General features: G+C 30.4%; 2 protein-coding genes across 2 annotated transcripts; one reads left to right on the forward strand and one right to left on the reverse strand.

The window, feature by feature from the left end:
• The first annotated feature begins 1,759 nt into the window (after positions 1-1,759).
• Positions 1,760-5,709, forward strand: LOC126674824 (serine/threonine-protein kinase SAPK3-like). The gene is made up of 9 exons (XM_056105225.1): positions 1,760-2,330; positions 3,740-3,814; positions 3,918-4,019; positions 4,113-4,166; positions 4,246-4,338; positions 4,434-4,526; positions 4,650-4,754; positions 4,842-4,940; positions 5,063-5,709. The coding sequence occupies exons 1-9, from the start codon at positions 2,208-2,210 to the stop codon at positions 5,333-5,335; spliced, it is 1,017 nt and encodes a 338-aa protein (XP_055961200.1). The 5' UTR covers positions 1,760-2,207; the 3' UTR covers positions 5,336-5,709.
• Positions 5,710-6,306: 597 nt separating this feature from the next.
• LOC126675229 (60S ribosomal protein L30) lies at positions 6,307-8,093 on the reverse strand. Its single transcript, XM_050369838.2, has 5 exons — positions 7,962-8,093; positions 7,757-7,862; positions 7,447-7,548; positions 6,669-6,737; positions 6,307-6,570 (listed from the first exon to the last, which is right to left on the reverse strand). Exons 1-5 carry the CDS (start codon positions 7,980-7,982, stop codon positions 6,530-6,532), a joined length of 339 nt encoding a protein of 112 aa, XP_050225795.1. The 5' UTR covers positions 7,983-8,093; the 3' UTR covers positions 6,307-6,529.
• Between the last annotated feature and the right edge of the window lie 8,312 nt (positions 8,094-16,405).

The following is a 16,405-nucleotide window of genomic DNA, read 5'->3' on the forward strand; positions in this document are numbered from 1 at the left end:
CGAGACCATCATGGAGCAAGGGAAATCTGATTCAAGCAAAGATCGACGTCGCTGGCGTGCCGCTTCCGATGATAAAAAAAAAAGCTGAATCTATCGCCACTGCCGATGACGAGGAAGTTGGATCCTGGATTTTTATTATTCATTTTTTCACCTCTTTGTACTTGTAAAGAAATTTGGGGGGAAAAGTGATTCTTGAATCTTGATGATTTGTTTCTTTAGCTGGATTCGTCTTCGTCGAATCGTGGCTGGAAATGCTCGTCATTTTCTTTGAATCGGTAGATTCAGGCAGTTACGGTGGGAAACAATGACAAGAAAACGGGACCTTCAGTTTATCTTCTTCAGCGGCGTTCTTCAACTCATCTTCTTCAGTTAGTCTCCGGCAATGGGGACCGATGAGGAAGATGAATATTTAGGGTTTTTTTGTTAGATAGAATTAGAAAAAAAAGTACAAAAAGGTTCTTGAATTTATCAAGAAAAATGTATAAGATTTTTGAAGTTTTATAAATATAAAAATTAAACTGATATTTATAAATCATTAAGTACTAATTTATAAATGTGATAAATGTTAATGTCCATTTTAAATTTTTAAATTATGTATGAATTTTAATTAATTAATTATTGAACTGATTTGATTTATTGGATTTGATTTTGCTTGTGTTATTATATGGTTTGTTATTTGGTTTGGTTCGGTTGGGTTAGTAGTTTGAGATGTTGCCATGTCAGATAATTTGCTGAGATGGAGGTGACATAGATGACACGTGGACAATAAATTCGGTTCGATTCAAAAATGGCTAAAAAAGAAACAGAATATGGTAAAATTGGCTAAATCTGGTGATTTTAAAAGTTTGGCTATAACTGACATCAGACGTAAAGGTTTGGTATTTTTTAATGATTAAGCCTTTTTTAATTAGGTAATTTATTTATTTATTTTGGTATTAGAGGGGTGAAATTTATCCAGTTTTATTAAGTTACGAGTTGAATTGATCATGTTTTATTAAATTGTAGGTTGGTTTGACCTAAAAGTCTTCAAAATAATTTATTTGATATTTCATGCCAAATTGAAGGGTGAATTGACCCTGTGTTTATTTAAAGGGTATACATGTATTTCTTCCGTTCCAATAGAGTTGTCCACTTTGCCTTTATCATACAGTTTATGAAATATAATTCTTGCTTATAGAGTTTGTAATTTTTTTTTTGTCAAACCGTTATTTAATATAGAGTCCACTTGTAATTTATTATTTATTAGTAAATTTTAAATAGAAATAATATTAAAAAATTGAAAATAAAAATTAATTATTTTTTGAAAATACACAAAAGTTTTGAAATAAAAGAATTTTTTAAATGGATAATTTTATTTGGAAAATGCTATTTAACCACTATTTTGTATCTCTTTCATTGTTCCTCCTTACGTGACAGCATTTAATTCATTCAATTTTCTTCCAAAAGTGTATATCTCAAAAAACAATTTTTAATATATCAACTAATTTGTTGGCACGTCAGATGTGTTATATAAGATGGGTTAAAAAGGAGGGTTATAAAATATTTTCTTTTTATTTAGAGGGAATGAGTATTTACTTAATGAAAAAAGCAGAAGTAATGATTGAAGTTACCAAACATGCGCCCACCATAAACTGTACAACCCCTAGAAAAGCACGCGTGTCGGATAACACAAATTTTAATGTCTTCGTCGTATCATCAGACGACACTTGCAAACCACCCTTCACCGCCACCCCCTTGTTCTTAGATTTTCTTCTTCTCCATAGATTCTGTCTTGTCCATTTTCAGCTCCCCTTTGACAACGACATCACCTACTCAAATTAGTGTTTTTTTAACCTTATAATAAAACTGTTTCTATTAAACTTTTATATATATATAATTGGGAGAGCGCGTGGGAGGATTTGAATCTACGACATAGCAGTTTGCTGGCCAGCGTTTATATCAAATTTTTATTGTAGTATTTTAAAATTTAGTTGTTAGGTAGTCTTCTTGCTTTCAAAGAACCTTTCTTTACATGTTTTTATAATCAGGGTCGGTCTTTGTTTTATCAAATTTTGTTATTTCTTGATTAAAATATTTTTCTTTATTATTTGTTGGTTGAGGTTTGTTTATTAGTTCAGTCCTAAAGTCTTCTGTCTATAATCAACTCTTTTTCTTGTGTTTTTTAAGAAAAATCAAAGTTTTAGTTTGTTTTTTGGTTAGTGTTTGTAATGGAGGAGAGATATGAGGCAATTAAGGAGCTTGGTTCTGGTAATTTTGGAGTGGCTAGATTAATGAGAGATAAGAAAACAAAAGAGCTTGTTGCTGTAAAGTATATAGAAAGAGGCAAAAAGGTATATTACTACTACTTTTTAACTTCATTTGCTTAATAAATTTATTCTTTTTTTGTGCTTTTCATTTTGTGTTTTTATTGATGACTTGATGTTAATGTTGATTTAGGACTTCATTATTTATGAAAAGTTAGTTAGGCAAGATTGTTTATCTTTTCTTGGAAGAAAAAACAAGTTAGAAATGAGTGTTGAGAAGAGCCAAAGTATGATCTTTCAAGAATTTGGGTCATTTTTACTAGTTTAATGCCTTATTTTTAAGCTTATAGCTAGTACTAGTTTGGCCTAATCACTCAAAAATATACAAATTTTCGTTTATGGTTTAACCTTTCAAAAATGTTAAAATTTTGACCTAATTTCAATAACTACTATGGATATTTTATCTTTTTTATTAGTTTTATTTATGACCGTGTCTAACCTTTTTTCGATCGAAATGTACTTATCGAAATTAGGTATAATTGGCGAAACTAAAAGTTGTCTTTTTAGAGATAAAAAATATCGAGAATCTAAATAGTTTGGTCTTTAAATGAAAATTAAATAATTGGCTGCAATTGAAATATACTTATTGAAATTAGGCTAAATTGATGTTTTTTAAATGTTGGGCATAAATAAAAAAAGTCAAAAATGTTTTGTATTTTTTAGGGATTAGCCCTACTAGTTTTGATGATATGAGGAGATTTGCTGAATTGATCATAGGTTTTTGAAAATAGAGCTATCTTGCATTTCATTAGGTTGAAGTTATTGTATTGCAAGAGTTGCCTTGGCTCTTTACTTCAGTGGCATTCAATTGTTACTACTTAATTGGTAGTTTGTTTTCCTTATTGTTGTACTTAGAACTGTCTTGGCTGTTGTGGATAATTTCTTACGAACTCGATCATGTATGAAATATATAGATTTATCGAGAATTCGAACTATTAAAATATCTTTATGGTTTATCTTGACTAAGTGAAGGTTGAGTTAATTTTGGCATATCTTAGCTCTTTGCCTAACATGGGAAGTAGGTGGAGGAGCCGTTCCTATATGCCGGATTGAATTTTGAGCTCTATACCATATAAGATTTAGTTGCCAGCTATGTTGAGCAGAAACACAGACCAAGAAACATGAAATGCTGAAATGTATGGGAAACGGCAAAACGCTTTTTTTTTCAAGATTCTAGATATAAAGTTTGAAATTTATTTTTGGAAATGGAAACAAAAAGCTGGAATGTAGGACTCGTCATGATTCCGTGCAACATAGGTTGCCACTTGCCACGAGCTCCTTTGAGCATATACTTTGTGTCATAGCATGGATTAGAAGGGTATATATTAGAGAAATTCATAAATATGCCTTGTAGCACACTGGTATCTCATGCTATATTAACACACTGGTGTTTTATAGTTTCAATTTTCTAACTGTGAATTCTGTTTTGGTGTCAGATTGATGGGAATGTTCAGAGAGAAATTATCAACCACAGATCTTTGAGGCATCCGAACATTGTCAGGTTCAAAGAGGTAAGAGATTAATGTTGTATGTATTTTAATCGATTGATGTTAATGTCTTTTTCCAATATAATCACAAACTTGTACTAAGTTCGAATATGTCATTTCGCTATAGGTTTTTCTGACTCCAACGCATTTAGCAATCGTAATGGAATATGCAGCTGGCGGTGAACTCTTCGCAAGGATCTGCAGTGCGGGTCGGTTTAGTGAAGATGAGGTTTTAAAGCACTAGTTTTTATCTTGTTGGGATTTTATTTCCAGTGTAACACACAGCTGGTGTCTAATTGGTAAATTATTTTTTTCGCTACAGTCCAGATTTTTCTTCCAGCAGCTAATTTCTGGAGTCAGCTACTGTCATTCCATGGTATGATAAAATTAGCTTCCACATTTTTTTTGTTGATGTTACAGTTGTCTTATTACGTCGTTTGTTGATTTTATTGCAGGAAATTTGTCACAGGGATCTGAAACTTGAAAATACACTTTTGGATGGAAGCCCTACTCCCCGACTTAAAATATGTGACTTCGGTTACTCCAAGGTTAATGTTTACAGGAGTAATACTTTATGCATTGATTGTTCACCTTAAGATTCTACCGATTTGTTTTTCTGAATATTTGTTTTTCATGATTTCAGTCAGGTTTGTTGCACTCACAACCCAAATCGACTGTTGGAACGCCGGCGTATATTGCTCCTGAGGTCCTATCTCGAAAGGAATACGACGGGAAGGTACTTAGTTCTTTTTCTGTCTAGAAATATAACGGACTTTTGTGTTTCTTCTCATTGCTAGGCAAAATATGGAGCCTCTTTTTACCTTTTTTGTTTTCAGGATTTGATCGTTTAACATTTTAGATTGCAGATGTTTGGTCATGTGGGGTGACATTATATGTGATGTTGGTGGGAGCATACCCTTTCGAGGATCCTGAAGATCCTAGAAATTTCCGCAAGACCATCGGGGTTAGTTTCTACTGCAGTACTCGATCAAAATTCCAATGAAATTTATGTTTATAATATTGAAGTTAAATTTGTCATCGACTTTGACAGAGAATAATGAGCGTTCAGTACTCGATACCAGACTATGTCCGCATCTCTGCAGATTGCAAGCTCATCCTTTCTCGGATTTTTGTTGCCAATCCTGCGAAGGTAATTCATTCCATATTTTCTTTCCAATTTTCCCTTTTCTTCTCATGTAATTTTATTACTTTTAGTTACATACCGAGTTATTCGGTTGTTCATGCACTAATGCTCTTCATTTGATTATAAAGAGGATTACCATCCCAGAGATTAAGCAGCACCCTTGGTTTCTGAAAAATTTGCCCAAAGAGCTCATCGAGATTGAGAAAGCAAAATATTCTGAATCAGAACGCGATCAACTGAGTCAAAGTGTTGAAGAAACAATGCGTATCATAAAAGAGGCCGAGACGGTAGAGGAAGGTGCCAAAATTAGTGAGCAAGCCATTCCAGGTACATCCGAAGATCAAGATTTAGAGGCTGATATGGAATATGAAATTGATATCAGCGGCGACTTTGTTCCGTAAGCTTGAGCTTATTAAATTACTATTGAACCGATTGTTTCCGATGTTCTCTTTGTTCCGGATGAAGAATTACATACATCTTTCATGTTTTTCGCGTCGTATAGTATTTGGCCATCGCCGGCTTCGATTCTGAAGGAGTGCAAGCTAAAGAATTATGGGCAGTTGAGCTGGGTTCTAAAACTCTGAGTGCAGTTCTTTTCTTGTGATTTTATTATATTTAAGTTCTCCAGATTTGTATTGTTTATGGTCTTTGTAGCATTTAGGAACGGCTTGTGATTCCTTTGTTACTTAAACCATGCAATCATTCTGGGATAACATTCAGCCACAGCTTTATTTACTTTTACCATCTAATAATGGGATGTGATTATATTCATTTATATTATTAATTAGTAATGAGATTTTAGTAAAAGTTATAATAATTACTAATTTATAGATTTAAATTCAACTAAGAGATAAGTATATAGCAATAAGTAGAATCATATGTATAGTTGCAAAATAATTCCTATTAAAAAACTAGTAAAACTATAAAAAGTTAAATTTTATAAATAATAATAGTTTTTGTTAGGAATTAATATAAATATTGCAGAATATAAATATTAATTTTGTTTTAATCATAGATAAATATGAATTAACTAATTAATGATCAGATAAATTATAAAAATTAATATAATCATAAAATTTACTTCCAATTCTAAATATAATATAAAGTTCAAATAATCTGATAACTTAAATAACTTAGCTCTAATTTAAGTAAATTAGAAAATTCACTAAACATGATTGCCGTAGATGCCAAAAAAGCTTAAAAATGTATCTATCGCAGCAAAAACTGAAGTTCAATTGTTTAGTGCTCTGAATGTTTCAATTTAAAATGACCATGCACAACTCTTAAAGATTCTATTGAATCACATTATGAATTGGAAGGCATGCACTAAAATTTGTGGATAAATGTTATTAAGTAAAATTTAAACGTTGAATTAGCAAAAATTTATCAAATGAAATTTTGATTAAACATCTCAATACATTTAGGAACATGCTTTCATAACAATTAAATATCACTAGATGGCTACCAAAGAAACTCAAAAAGTTGCACACAAAACTGTTCTTGTTTAACACGAATCAATGAAAGCCATATTCATAACTAGAATTAAAACAAAAAGGACCAAAAGCTACAAAAGCACAGTATTCCTCTTGGCCTAATCAATGATCACCAGGCATGCTCTTAATGATATCAGAATCACCTGAGAAAAATTGATGATTTGCCATAATCAGAATAGCTTTTGTAAAAAATATCTTAAAAAATAAATTAGAACGGATATATTGGAAGCGTTTTGAGTACCTGCTTCAATAATGCTGAGGCAACACACTCTATAATATTTTCCGCAGGCAGTACCCAAGTCTACATTGTCTGAAATAATAACACAATTAATCAGACAACAATATTGAATAAACCATAGGAAGCAAATTAGAACATTTCCAAAATCATAAAATAATTCTAGAGTTAAGACAGCATCCACCAACTAAAAGTAAAGAATAACTAAAAAGAAATCATATGGAACAACTGATCATTTAACAAGCAATCTAAAAATATATATCCGACAATGTGACTGCTTTAAACACATGAATAATAACAGGAACATCAGTGTAACAAGCTTCAAGGGTATGGAAGTTGCACACTCCAACACGAGCATTTACAGTGCACTGCCCATCATACATGTAAACATTTCACTATTAATGGACAGAAAAGGAATTTACAGTTACAGATTCTCAAAACAGCTACACTGGTATAAAAGTAGCAGACTAAAAATCAAGCACAAATTTCATACAATTTTATAACCAACATGAAACAGAAGAAAAATAAAACAAACAGACCCACAACTTCAGCTTAGTAATCAATACAAAAGCCCAAATGATTAATTCAGACAACATTTCAATTAACAAAACAAAAGAATATGCACACATGTCCAAACGAAGACAAAGAACATATTACATTTGGGGAACAAGCTATGTAGCAGACTATAAAATCAGCGAGTCTAAATCACATAAAAAGGACCACATTATAACAAATGGCACAGCCTAATTGTTAGAAATGAATTGTATAAAGCAAAGGAACTTACTTCCATTGTAGTGGTGAACTCCAACCTTTGCCAACATAGCATAGTACTCGATCTCAGACTTTCTAAGTGGAGGACAATTGTTGGCGATGATAATCAGCTTCCCTACACAAATACAAAACGCTACTTTTAATCTTTTCGATCAGCCACTCCGGTTGCACTAAGACACTATTGGCTATCTAGATCAATTTTAAACAAGAATTGCAATGTTTCACTTCCTAAGTCTATAACAATCTAGGTATTCATTTAAATCAAAATCAAATGCATTAAAAATGAGCTGAAAAACTAGACTAAACAAACCCTAAAACCGAACCTTTAGAGTTCCTGAGAGATTTGAGAACAGTTTTGTATCCCAAAGTGAATTTGCCACTCTTCATAACCAAGGCCAACCTGTTGTTGATACTCTCATGACTCTTCTTCTGCAAATTCAGGAAAAATACGTTTAATTTAACATTTTTACTGAAATGATAAAAGATTTGAAATCAAAAAAAAATTAAAGATTGATTAAAGATTCTTACTGTCTTCTTGGCGGCCACCATGGTTGCTGTCGACGGAAATGAGAGAGAGCTAATGAGTCAGATGCAGTCTCACCACCACCCCTACGGAGCAAACCCTAGAATCTGTTGAAATTAATCCAATTTATATACTGCCTCCTACTGATTAGGGTTTTGTAAACGTTTCTGTTTGGGTATGTGGATATCTCTGCACGGAATGCAGATGGGCAATTATAACTTGGACTATTGTTCATTAGGCGTTGGCCCATTTGTTTTTTATGGGATTATTGGAAAACTATCCAATTTTACAAAATAATTGTAAATATATTCATATGCTTTTTAGGAAAATACCCAAAAAGCAAGAACATAAAAGTCATGCCCCAACGTGTTTGAAATTTATATTTTATATTATTGCACTTTGAACTTTTACTCCAAATCTAATTTTAGCGATTTTAAAAAAGAAATGGTTGCAAACAATTTTAAAGACACACTTTGACAACTGTTTTTAAAAAATAGTTTATAAAAGATTTTCAAATGATTTCTAAGACACACTTTCACAACTGTTTTTTAAATACAGTTTTATAAATGGATTTCAAACGGTTTTTAAAATACAATTTTACAACCATTTTCAAAAACTAGTTTATAAAAGAACACTAGGTAGCACGGAAACGGAAACGGGAAACGGAAACGATACGAAACGGACACGGGGAAACGAAAATTTTCAAAATGAAGGACACGAAATGTGGGGGAAACGTGTAAATAACAAAAATATAGGGATATTTATAAAAATATTATCTAAATATTTATCATAATTAACAAAATAATTCATTTTAATATACTAAATATTTAAAATTTTATAAATATATAAACAAATATAATATAATTCAACACAGATAAGTATATTTGATGTATTGTGGGCAATACGAATGTAAAATTTATGGGTAACTAGTTAGATTTTTTCATTTGTGGGTAATAATTTTAAATTTTTTACAAATTTTAAATTTTTATTATTTACGGAAACGGCCCGAAACGTTTCGTACGGGTGTCCAAGAGTTTCCTGTTTCCAAAACGTTTCCGAAACGGGAAACGCAACTTTGTCGAAGTTTCCGTGCTTCTGTTTAACAGTTTCCGAATATACAATTTGCAATCTTTATCTAAAAACAATTTCAAAATAAAAACAGTTTAAAAAATTCATAAAATAGTTTCTAATATATAATTTTGCAATCTTTTAAAAAACCAACTTATAAAAGAATTTCAAACAGTTTCTAAAAAAAATAAAGGATCATTTTACCCCCTCAACTTGGCATAAAGTATCAGAAGTGTCAAAATTGGGGGGAGAAGGATCGCTTTTACTCTAAACGTGACAAAATCGAGTCAAAAACCCCCTCCCACTCTCACCCAAGAGAGTGAGACACACTCTCCGGATTTGACAGTGGTTTTTTTTCTAGGTGGTTTTTGATGGCAAAAAGTTTAAAATGATTCTAATTTTTTTAACTTTTCAAATTAATACCTAATAATTTTAAAAAAAATCCCTTTGATTTAAAACTAAAAATAACAAATTAACCCCAAAATTTATATTCTTGACAAAAAAACAAATAAAACGTTTTTAATTTTTTTTAAATTAGAAGTTCTTTCTCAAAATTATTGTGTTTGAAAAAAAAACACCTGACTCAACAACTTTTTTTCGGCCACCAATTTTTTTCCGACCACCATTTATTCCAGCCATATCTAAGAAGAAAACTTAGATCTGTTCTTGACGAACAGATCAACGAATCGTGAAGAACACAAGACCTGTGTTTGAGGAAGAATAGTGATCTTCGTCAAGAACACCTCCTCGGGCGAGGTGCCTGAGGAGCAAATCTGCTCCGAGGAGCTGTTGCTCCTCACCTCTGAGGAGCATCATCTCCTCTTTACAGCGCCGAAAATTGAACAAAAAATATGAGTTTTTTTGGAAAAGGTTCAAAAAGGTCTCTAGTTAATTAGAGTATAATTGTGATTAATTAGTATTTAATTATAATTAAGTAGAGAATCATGATTAATTAGAAACCCACCTCCAAATAAGGTGTCACGTCAGCATAGGAAGGTTTTTGAGCCGGTTTTGACAAGTTTAGGATATAAGTGATCCGGCTTTCCAACTTTAAACTTTTTTTATACTTCATGCCAAGTTGAGGGGATAAAGTCTTTTGTTTGTTCTAAAAACACAATTTTCTACCTTTTTAAAAAACAATTTCAAACGGTTTCTAAAACACATTTTTACAATTGTTTTAAAAAGACAGTTTATTAAAGGGGTTTAAATGGTTTCTAAAATAGAATTTTACAACTGTTTTCAAACATCACTTTATAAAAGGATTTTCAATAGGTTCTAAAAACACAATTTGCAACATTTGTCTAATACAGTCTCAAATAGTTTTCAAAAAATTCAAATAGTTTACAACAATTTTTTAAAACAGTTCCAAACAGTCTCTGAAAAATTAAATTAGTTTGCAACAACTTATAAACAATATTTTTCAAAATTGTAAAACAACTTCTAAATCATTTGCTAAATAACACTTTGACAATCGTTTTTAAAATACAGTTTATAAAAGAGTTTCAAACTGTTTCTAAAATACAATTTATAAAAAAGTTTCAAACGGTTTACAATGGTTCCAAACATGTCAATAAATTCATCAATTAAAATTGACAATTAATAGATAAAAATAGAAAAAGAAAGAAGAAGATCCAGAATAAGAGAATATGGTGGTGGCGATGTCTTAACTTTGACTATTAGCTAGCCGTTGATTTATGGTTGATATTCTAGATGTCGGATTGAGTACTTGTAAAAGTAGATGATCAACAAATGATTAATAATGATGCATGATGTATGTTTATGATATGCAAGGATAATAAACACTAACATGTTGTCAATTGATATCATAGAGATATGTATTTTCCTTACAATCTTATTTATCATACACGCGCTATTTTGGTTAGGTTTGAACTTAGGATTAATATTATGAACCATTCAACTGATGATGTTATTTAGACATTTACATGTAAAACACTCATCTAATGAGACTATAATAGACAAGGGCATAATATTATAAAATTCAATGTTATAGGTTTTGACATTTTGGTTAATTTTAAAAATTTAGGTATAAATCGGTAAAACAAACATTATCTTAAAAAACTAGTTTAATTTAATAAAACGGCTTTATCTTAAAAATATGAATTGAAATTGGTAAATTTGGAATAATTTGATTGAAATGCGAAAATTGAATAAAAAATTTATATCACTAATAAAACTTTATAATTTGAGTGAAGTCTGGAAAAATTAGTTAAACTAGTAAAATATGATCAAAACTGGTTAAAACTTGTCAAATCTAGTAAAACTGGTAAAATCTGGTTAACTTGACAAATTTGCTTAACGTCTCTTTCAATGAAAACATGTCTAGTTTAAATTTTATTTAATGGATTGATTTAAAATTAGCATTTTAATTGAAATGTGACTTTTAATGCTATACTTCTAAACTTTGATTGTATATTTTGATTTTTTTAAATTTATTTTGATTAAAGCAATAATGCAATGAACAATTTTAAGATAAATAGCTAGGTCATTACATGAGATGAGTGTCCGATTTAATAGCAATAACCGGCTAAGGTCCCATAATAATATATATCTTTAATAGGTTTCTTCAATCACAAGTAAAAAACAAATGTGGTACTAAATTATACATGATGTTTTCTAATAAAGCGATTTAATATTGAAATGCAAGCACTATATTTCCGCATTATAAACATCGGTATAATTAGGACACCTAAAAAGCATTGAAAACAACAAATCTACTACAATACAACTAGCAAAGGTACAACTGGTAAATTGATTATCTCAATAATGACAAATCAGGAACCATATCCTTTTTAATAATAGTTAATTAATTTTTTTATTCATTTATTAGTATACTTTAAATTTTACATTTTTAGTGGAGTCGCCGCAGAAAGCAACGCGCGGCCTAAACCCGCTTGCTCACTCAAACTTATGAAAATGTGATTACTGGTTCTAGGATTAGAGTCTTCATTTAGCCATGATATGACTGCCTGTTATATTTACTGATATATCTCACTTTTTATTTTACATGTATAAAATAATTTGCACCATACCAAAGAATTTTAGATTTAGAATAATGTTCAACTCACAAAGATTTTCCATTTCAAGTTAATTAATATCAAAATACGCTGAAATCATATATTATCATGCCATGTTATACAAAGAAATAACATATTTCATATAGCTTAAATATGCACAAATGCAATAAGCATATGACTCACATTTGATTGAGCATGAAAAAAGTAGAACATAAGATTTTAAAATAAGCGTCTCACTTTGAGCATCTAAATTTGGTGTATAAAAAATATTAATTTTAATAGTTCGCTATCTTTAATGATTATTACACATCTACTTACTTCTTTTTTTGGCAATCTTATGATTTTTGGGTCATTGATTAATCTAGAATTATATTAAGGCTTAACCCATATAGAGGTCCCTGTACTTTACACATTTTTTTCTGTAGGTCCTTATACTTCATTTTATATTATTTGGTCCCTCTACTTACCTATTTTTGATTTTCAGGTCCTTTATGAGTTTTTTCCGGTCCATTTGTGTGGCTGGAGGAAACAAAAATTGTAAGTTGAGGGACTAGAGAAAATAAAAATTGTAAGTAGAGGGACTGAAAAAACTCACAAAGGACCTGAAAATCAAAAATAGGTAAGTAGAGGGACTAGATAATACAAAAATGAAGTATAAGGACCTACAGAAAAAAAGTGTAAAGTATATGGACTTCTATATGAATTTGGCCTTATATTAAGTTGTTATTAGCTTTGATTAGTATGGAGTGCAAGTATATATTTGAAAAATGTTACATTGGATTTGACATACATTTAAATACACTCAAAGCAATTAAATGTAAACATGTTCATCACATAAATTTAAACGTAAAATGATATAAATACTTTTAAACTCGTTGATTTTCCTGATTCTAGTCTGGAGTTTCTGTGATTACAAACAACTACAATAGCTTCGAATGTCTTAAAACTTCTCTAAAACATTAATAATATAATAATACAAATATATATGCAATTAAAATCAAATTGGCCTTCAAATCATCGAAGAGATTACTTGAGAGAAATAAGTTTCCCATTGAAAAGGATCTTATAAGGATTTTTCAAAGTTGTAAACTCTGTTTTCTTATGTTACTCTACCTTCCTATAAACACATTTAAGTTTCAGTTTCGTCTTCTTGACGTAGAATCTATGTTATACAAAAATTATTCAATCTTATATTTATGTATTTTTTTTTAATTTTTTTTTTATAAGACTCTAATACTTTATATTTTTATGGCAATTTTTCATTTCATCAGCTTTGTATTTCAACGTTCTTATTTTTGTTTTCGCGCAACATAGTGTATAGCAGTCCAGATAAAAATGTGAGTGATTTACTCGTTCTAAGGTAGTCAGAAGGGTAAAAGCTATAATATTTTTTTATTAATGTTGATCTTATTAGTCCTTTAGGATGTTAGCACACGAGACACTGAATAAGGGGCGAGCGAAAGAGGGAGTGGCTAATGGGCCAAACTATTTTATATTATTTCACTACATAATGTATAAAATTAGACCTTATTTAAAAAAAAAATTAAAAAGGATCAGTTTTAATTAAACAGTTTTATACCTAAGAGAAAAATCAGCAGATACCCAATTCATCACTAATTACACAAATCCTAATCTCCGCTGCCGCTGGCTCTGCCTCTGCCGGTGCAATCAACATATAAACCCTCAGTTGTCTCAGAATTTCAACCCTTTCCATTGGAGAGATATTCAGATCAATTTGATACCTGAGATCCTGCACTCGCCACCTCAAACTTCGGAATACATAATCCATCGTAAACACATCGATAGTTAAGGAGAGAAAGAATGTACGGTCTGGGCGCAACCCATCTAGCGGCGTGCTTGCAAGTTGCCTCTTCGCGTCTTCCAGATCCATCTTTGCCTGCGGCTCCTTCGCTTCATCCAGTTCCACCTCCTCTGTCAAACAATATCGCTCTAAGGCCACGTTATCGATTCTTCTCCTGAGATAAATCGTCTGCTTCGGAATATCTACAAGTCGCGCTTTCTTCATATGCTATGTTCTTGCAGACTAGAGTACGCGAAGGTTAAAATCGCAGTACTCCATCGGGCTGATATACGGTGGTGGCTACTTTATTGGGCTGATGTCCGACATCCATGGCGGCGGCACAAATTTAGTTCAAATTGATTATTATGTTGGTTTCGTCCAATCATTAATTATTTGATTATTTTTAGATAATAGTAGATAGAAACAACGCTCGTAAGGAGTTCATGTTAATATGTAATTTTATTTTAATGCAATAGGTACAATCATTTTTGGGCATTTAAATGTTTGGTTCTTGAGATAATTACTGGATACTTAGGTAATGATTCATAGTAAGATCTTTTATGACATAAATTTTTATGTCGATAATGACAGTATTTGGTTTATGTATTATGTTGATAGATTGATAGTTTCTTTCATTCAATGTAGCTGACACATTTGAAGATGGTTGTTTATTCTCTTTTATTAAAGAATGCAATTATAAAGTGTAATTCTACCAATTACCCTTTTGTATTTCATGAATGGCTATATATAAATTTGTTGTCTTTGGTTGTTATCTTAAAGATTTTAAAGGTTCTTAAAATAGTCAATATCTAGTGAAAGTTTATCTTGGATGATAAATGTTGGCAATGCTATGATATGTCTAGTTGTTTGATCATGGTTTCTAAATTGTCAATTGACATTTCATGAATAAAGGTAAAAAATGGTTATTTCCATAAAAAATCTCGACCTTTACATAGAATTTCATTTTAATCACAACCTTTCAAAGTTGTCATATAAAATGATGACCTTTCATTTTTGTTTTTCAAATCTATTATTTCAATGTATTTTTGTTGACTAAGTTCTTCAAAAAATCATTAATCAAAGACCTAAGTTATAGTCGACACCAAATATTATTGTTTTCGGTTCGAATATGTAGGATTAGTAACTTTTAATAAAAAAAATATGCCGAATTTTACTTTGTTGATAAATTTGAAACAAAATGAAGGTTCATGCCTTTAAATGCAAAGTTTTAAAGATCGTGATTAAAATGAAACTTCTGTAAATGTTGTGATTTTTTTAAGAAATTAACCCCAAAAATAACATTTTACTTCAAAAAAAAATATGAGATAATTTGATATAAAAAGATTATGAAATTACCACTAAAAATTAAAATGCACCATTCCATCATAATAAGTTAAGCTAAACATTCTTACAATAATATACATTAGGTAGCCAAGTTACAAATATATTAATATAATTTCTAGCTAAGCTAAACTAAGTTATGCTTTAGCAAAAGTCTTCATAAGTCTCGTATCATTGTCATGAACTAAAATTTTAGACTGAGACTGGCGCTAGAAAATAAGAATGCTAGCTCCAAAACCCCATATCAAGCATATATTCCATCACATTTTTTTTAAAGATGGGAGCTGTCCACGTATAGATTTTCTTTTCAAAATAATTACATATATTGTTCGACCATCAAAACAATTAATTTAATTGTTGTCTAAAGCCGTACAACATTAATAGTAATAATAGGTGAGACATATATATATAAATGATTTATACTTTATACAAGACAAATGCTTAGACTACTATAAAATTTGGAATAAAATCTTAAAATCACATATTATTTGCAATAAGACTTTCAAAGAATAAATATTCAAAAATGTATTTTTGAATTCAACTCCTTTTTTTTAATTGGAGGAACCAACTGCTCAGTATAAAACTGAGTGAGTTCGTAAAAGTTACTAATGAATTCAAATTATCAAATAATATTTGAAATAGTTGTTAACTAAAAATATTTTATCTTATTTAATATTTTTAATGACTATTTCAGTAATTTGTTAATTGATACTCAAATTTTATATTATAGAGAATTTAAATAAAAATTAACATAGTAGTTTATTTTAATTTTGTCACGACCAAATTCATGGATCGCGACCGGTGCTAAGGTATGGGTATGGTCGTAACAAAACCCGAAGCAAGTCACGCGGATAACATACAATTATAACCACTGCTCGGAGCAACCGAGACTCTAACCTAAGTCTAGCAGTTTAAATAACAGTTCTAATATAGATACTTGATAACAATCCGAAACTACGAAACATACCTCATGTATATAATAATACATATAAAACATGCCAAAGTTATAATAAAAAATCCAAAGTATAATAACCAAAACAATAAACTAGTTCTACTGCGGTCTAAGAGGTAAAACAGTTGACTAGTTTAAATGACATAAAAACCTCCGAGGAATCAAAGAATCGGAGACGGCCAAGTTTTTAAATCATAAACCTAAAAAATTGGAAAAATTGAGATGAGTTCATAATACTATTTACATTTATTA

This window comes from Mercurialis annua, linkage group LG3, assembly GCF_937616625.2.
Source record: "Mercurialis annua linkage group LG3, ddMerAnnu1.2, whole genome shotgun sequence".
NCBI lineage: Eukaryota > Viridiplantae > Streptophyta > Magnoliopsida > Malpighiales > Euphorbiaceae > Mercurialis > Mercurialis annua.

What these genes read in the sequence shown, in the direction of transcription:
- LOC126674824 (XM_056105225.1), top strand. Translation starts at nt 2,208, where the DNA reads ATGGAGGAGAGATATGAGGCAATTAAGGAGCTTGGTTCTGGTAATTTT. An exon ending in ACATTGTCAGGTTCAAAGAG is followed by an intron (nt 3,815 to 3,917) that starts GTAAGAGATTAA and finishes ATTTCGCTATAG; the next exon opens with GTTTTTCTGACTCCAACGCA. An exon ending in GTGACTTCGGTTACTCCAAG is followed by an intron (nt 4,339 to 4,433) that starts GTTAATGTTTAC and finishes TCATGATTTCAG; the next exon opens with TCAGGTTTGTTGCACTCACA.
- LOC126675229 (XM_050369838.2), bottom strand. Translation starts at nt 7,982, where the DNA reads ATGGTGGCCGCCAAGAAGACA. An exon ending in AGTTCACCACTACAATGGAA is followed by an intron (nt 6,738 to 7,446) that starts GTAAGTTCCTTT and finishes TTATTATTTCAG; the next exon opens with ACAATGTAGACTTGGGTACT. An exon ending in CCTCAGCATTATTGAAGCAG is followed by an intron (nt 6,571 to 6,668) that starts GTACTCAAAACG and finishes AATTTTTCTCAG; the next exon opens with GTGATTCTGATATCATTAAG.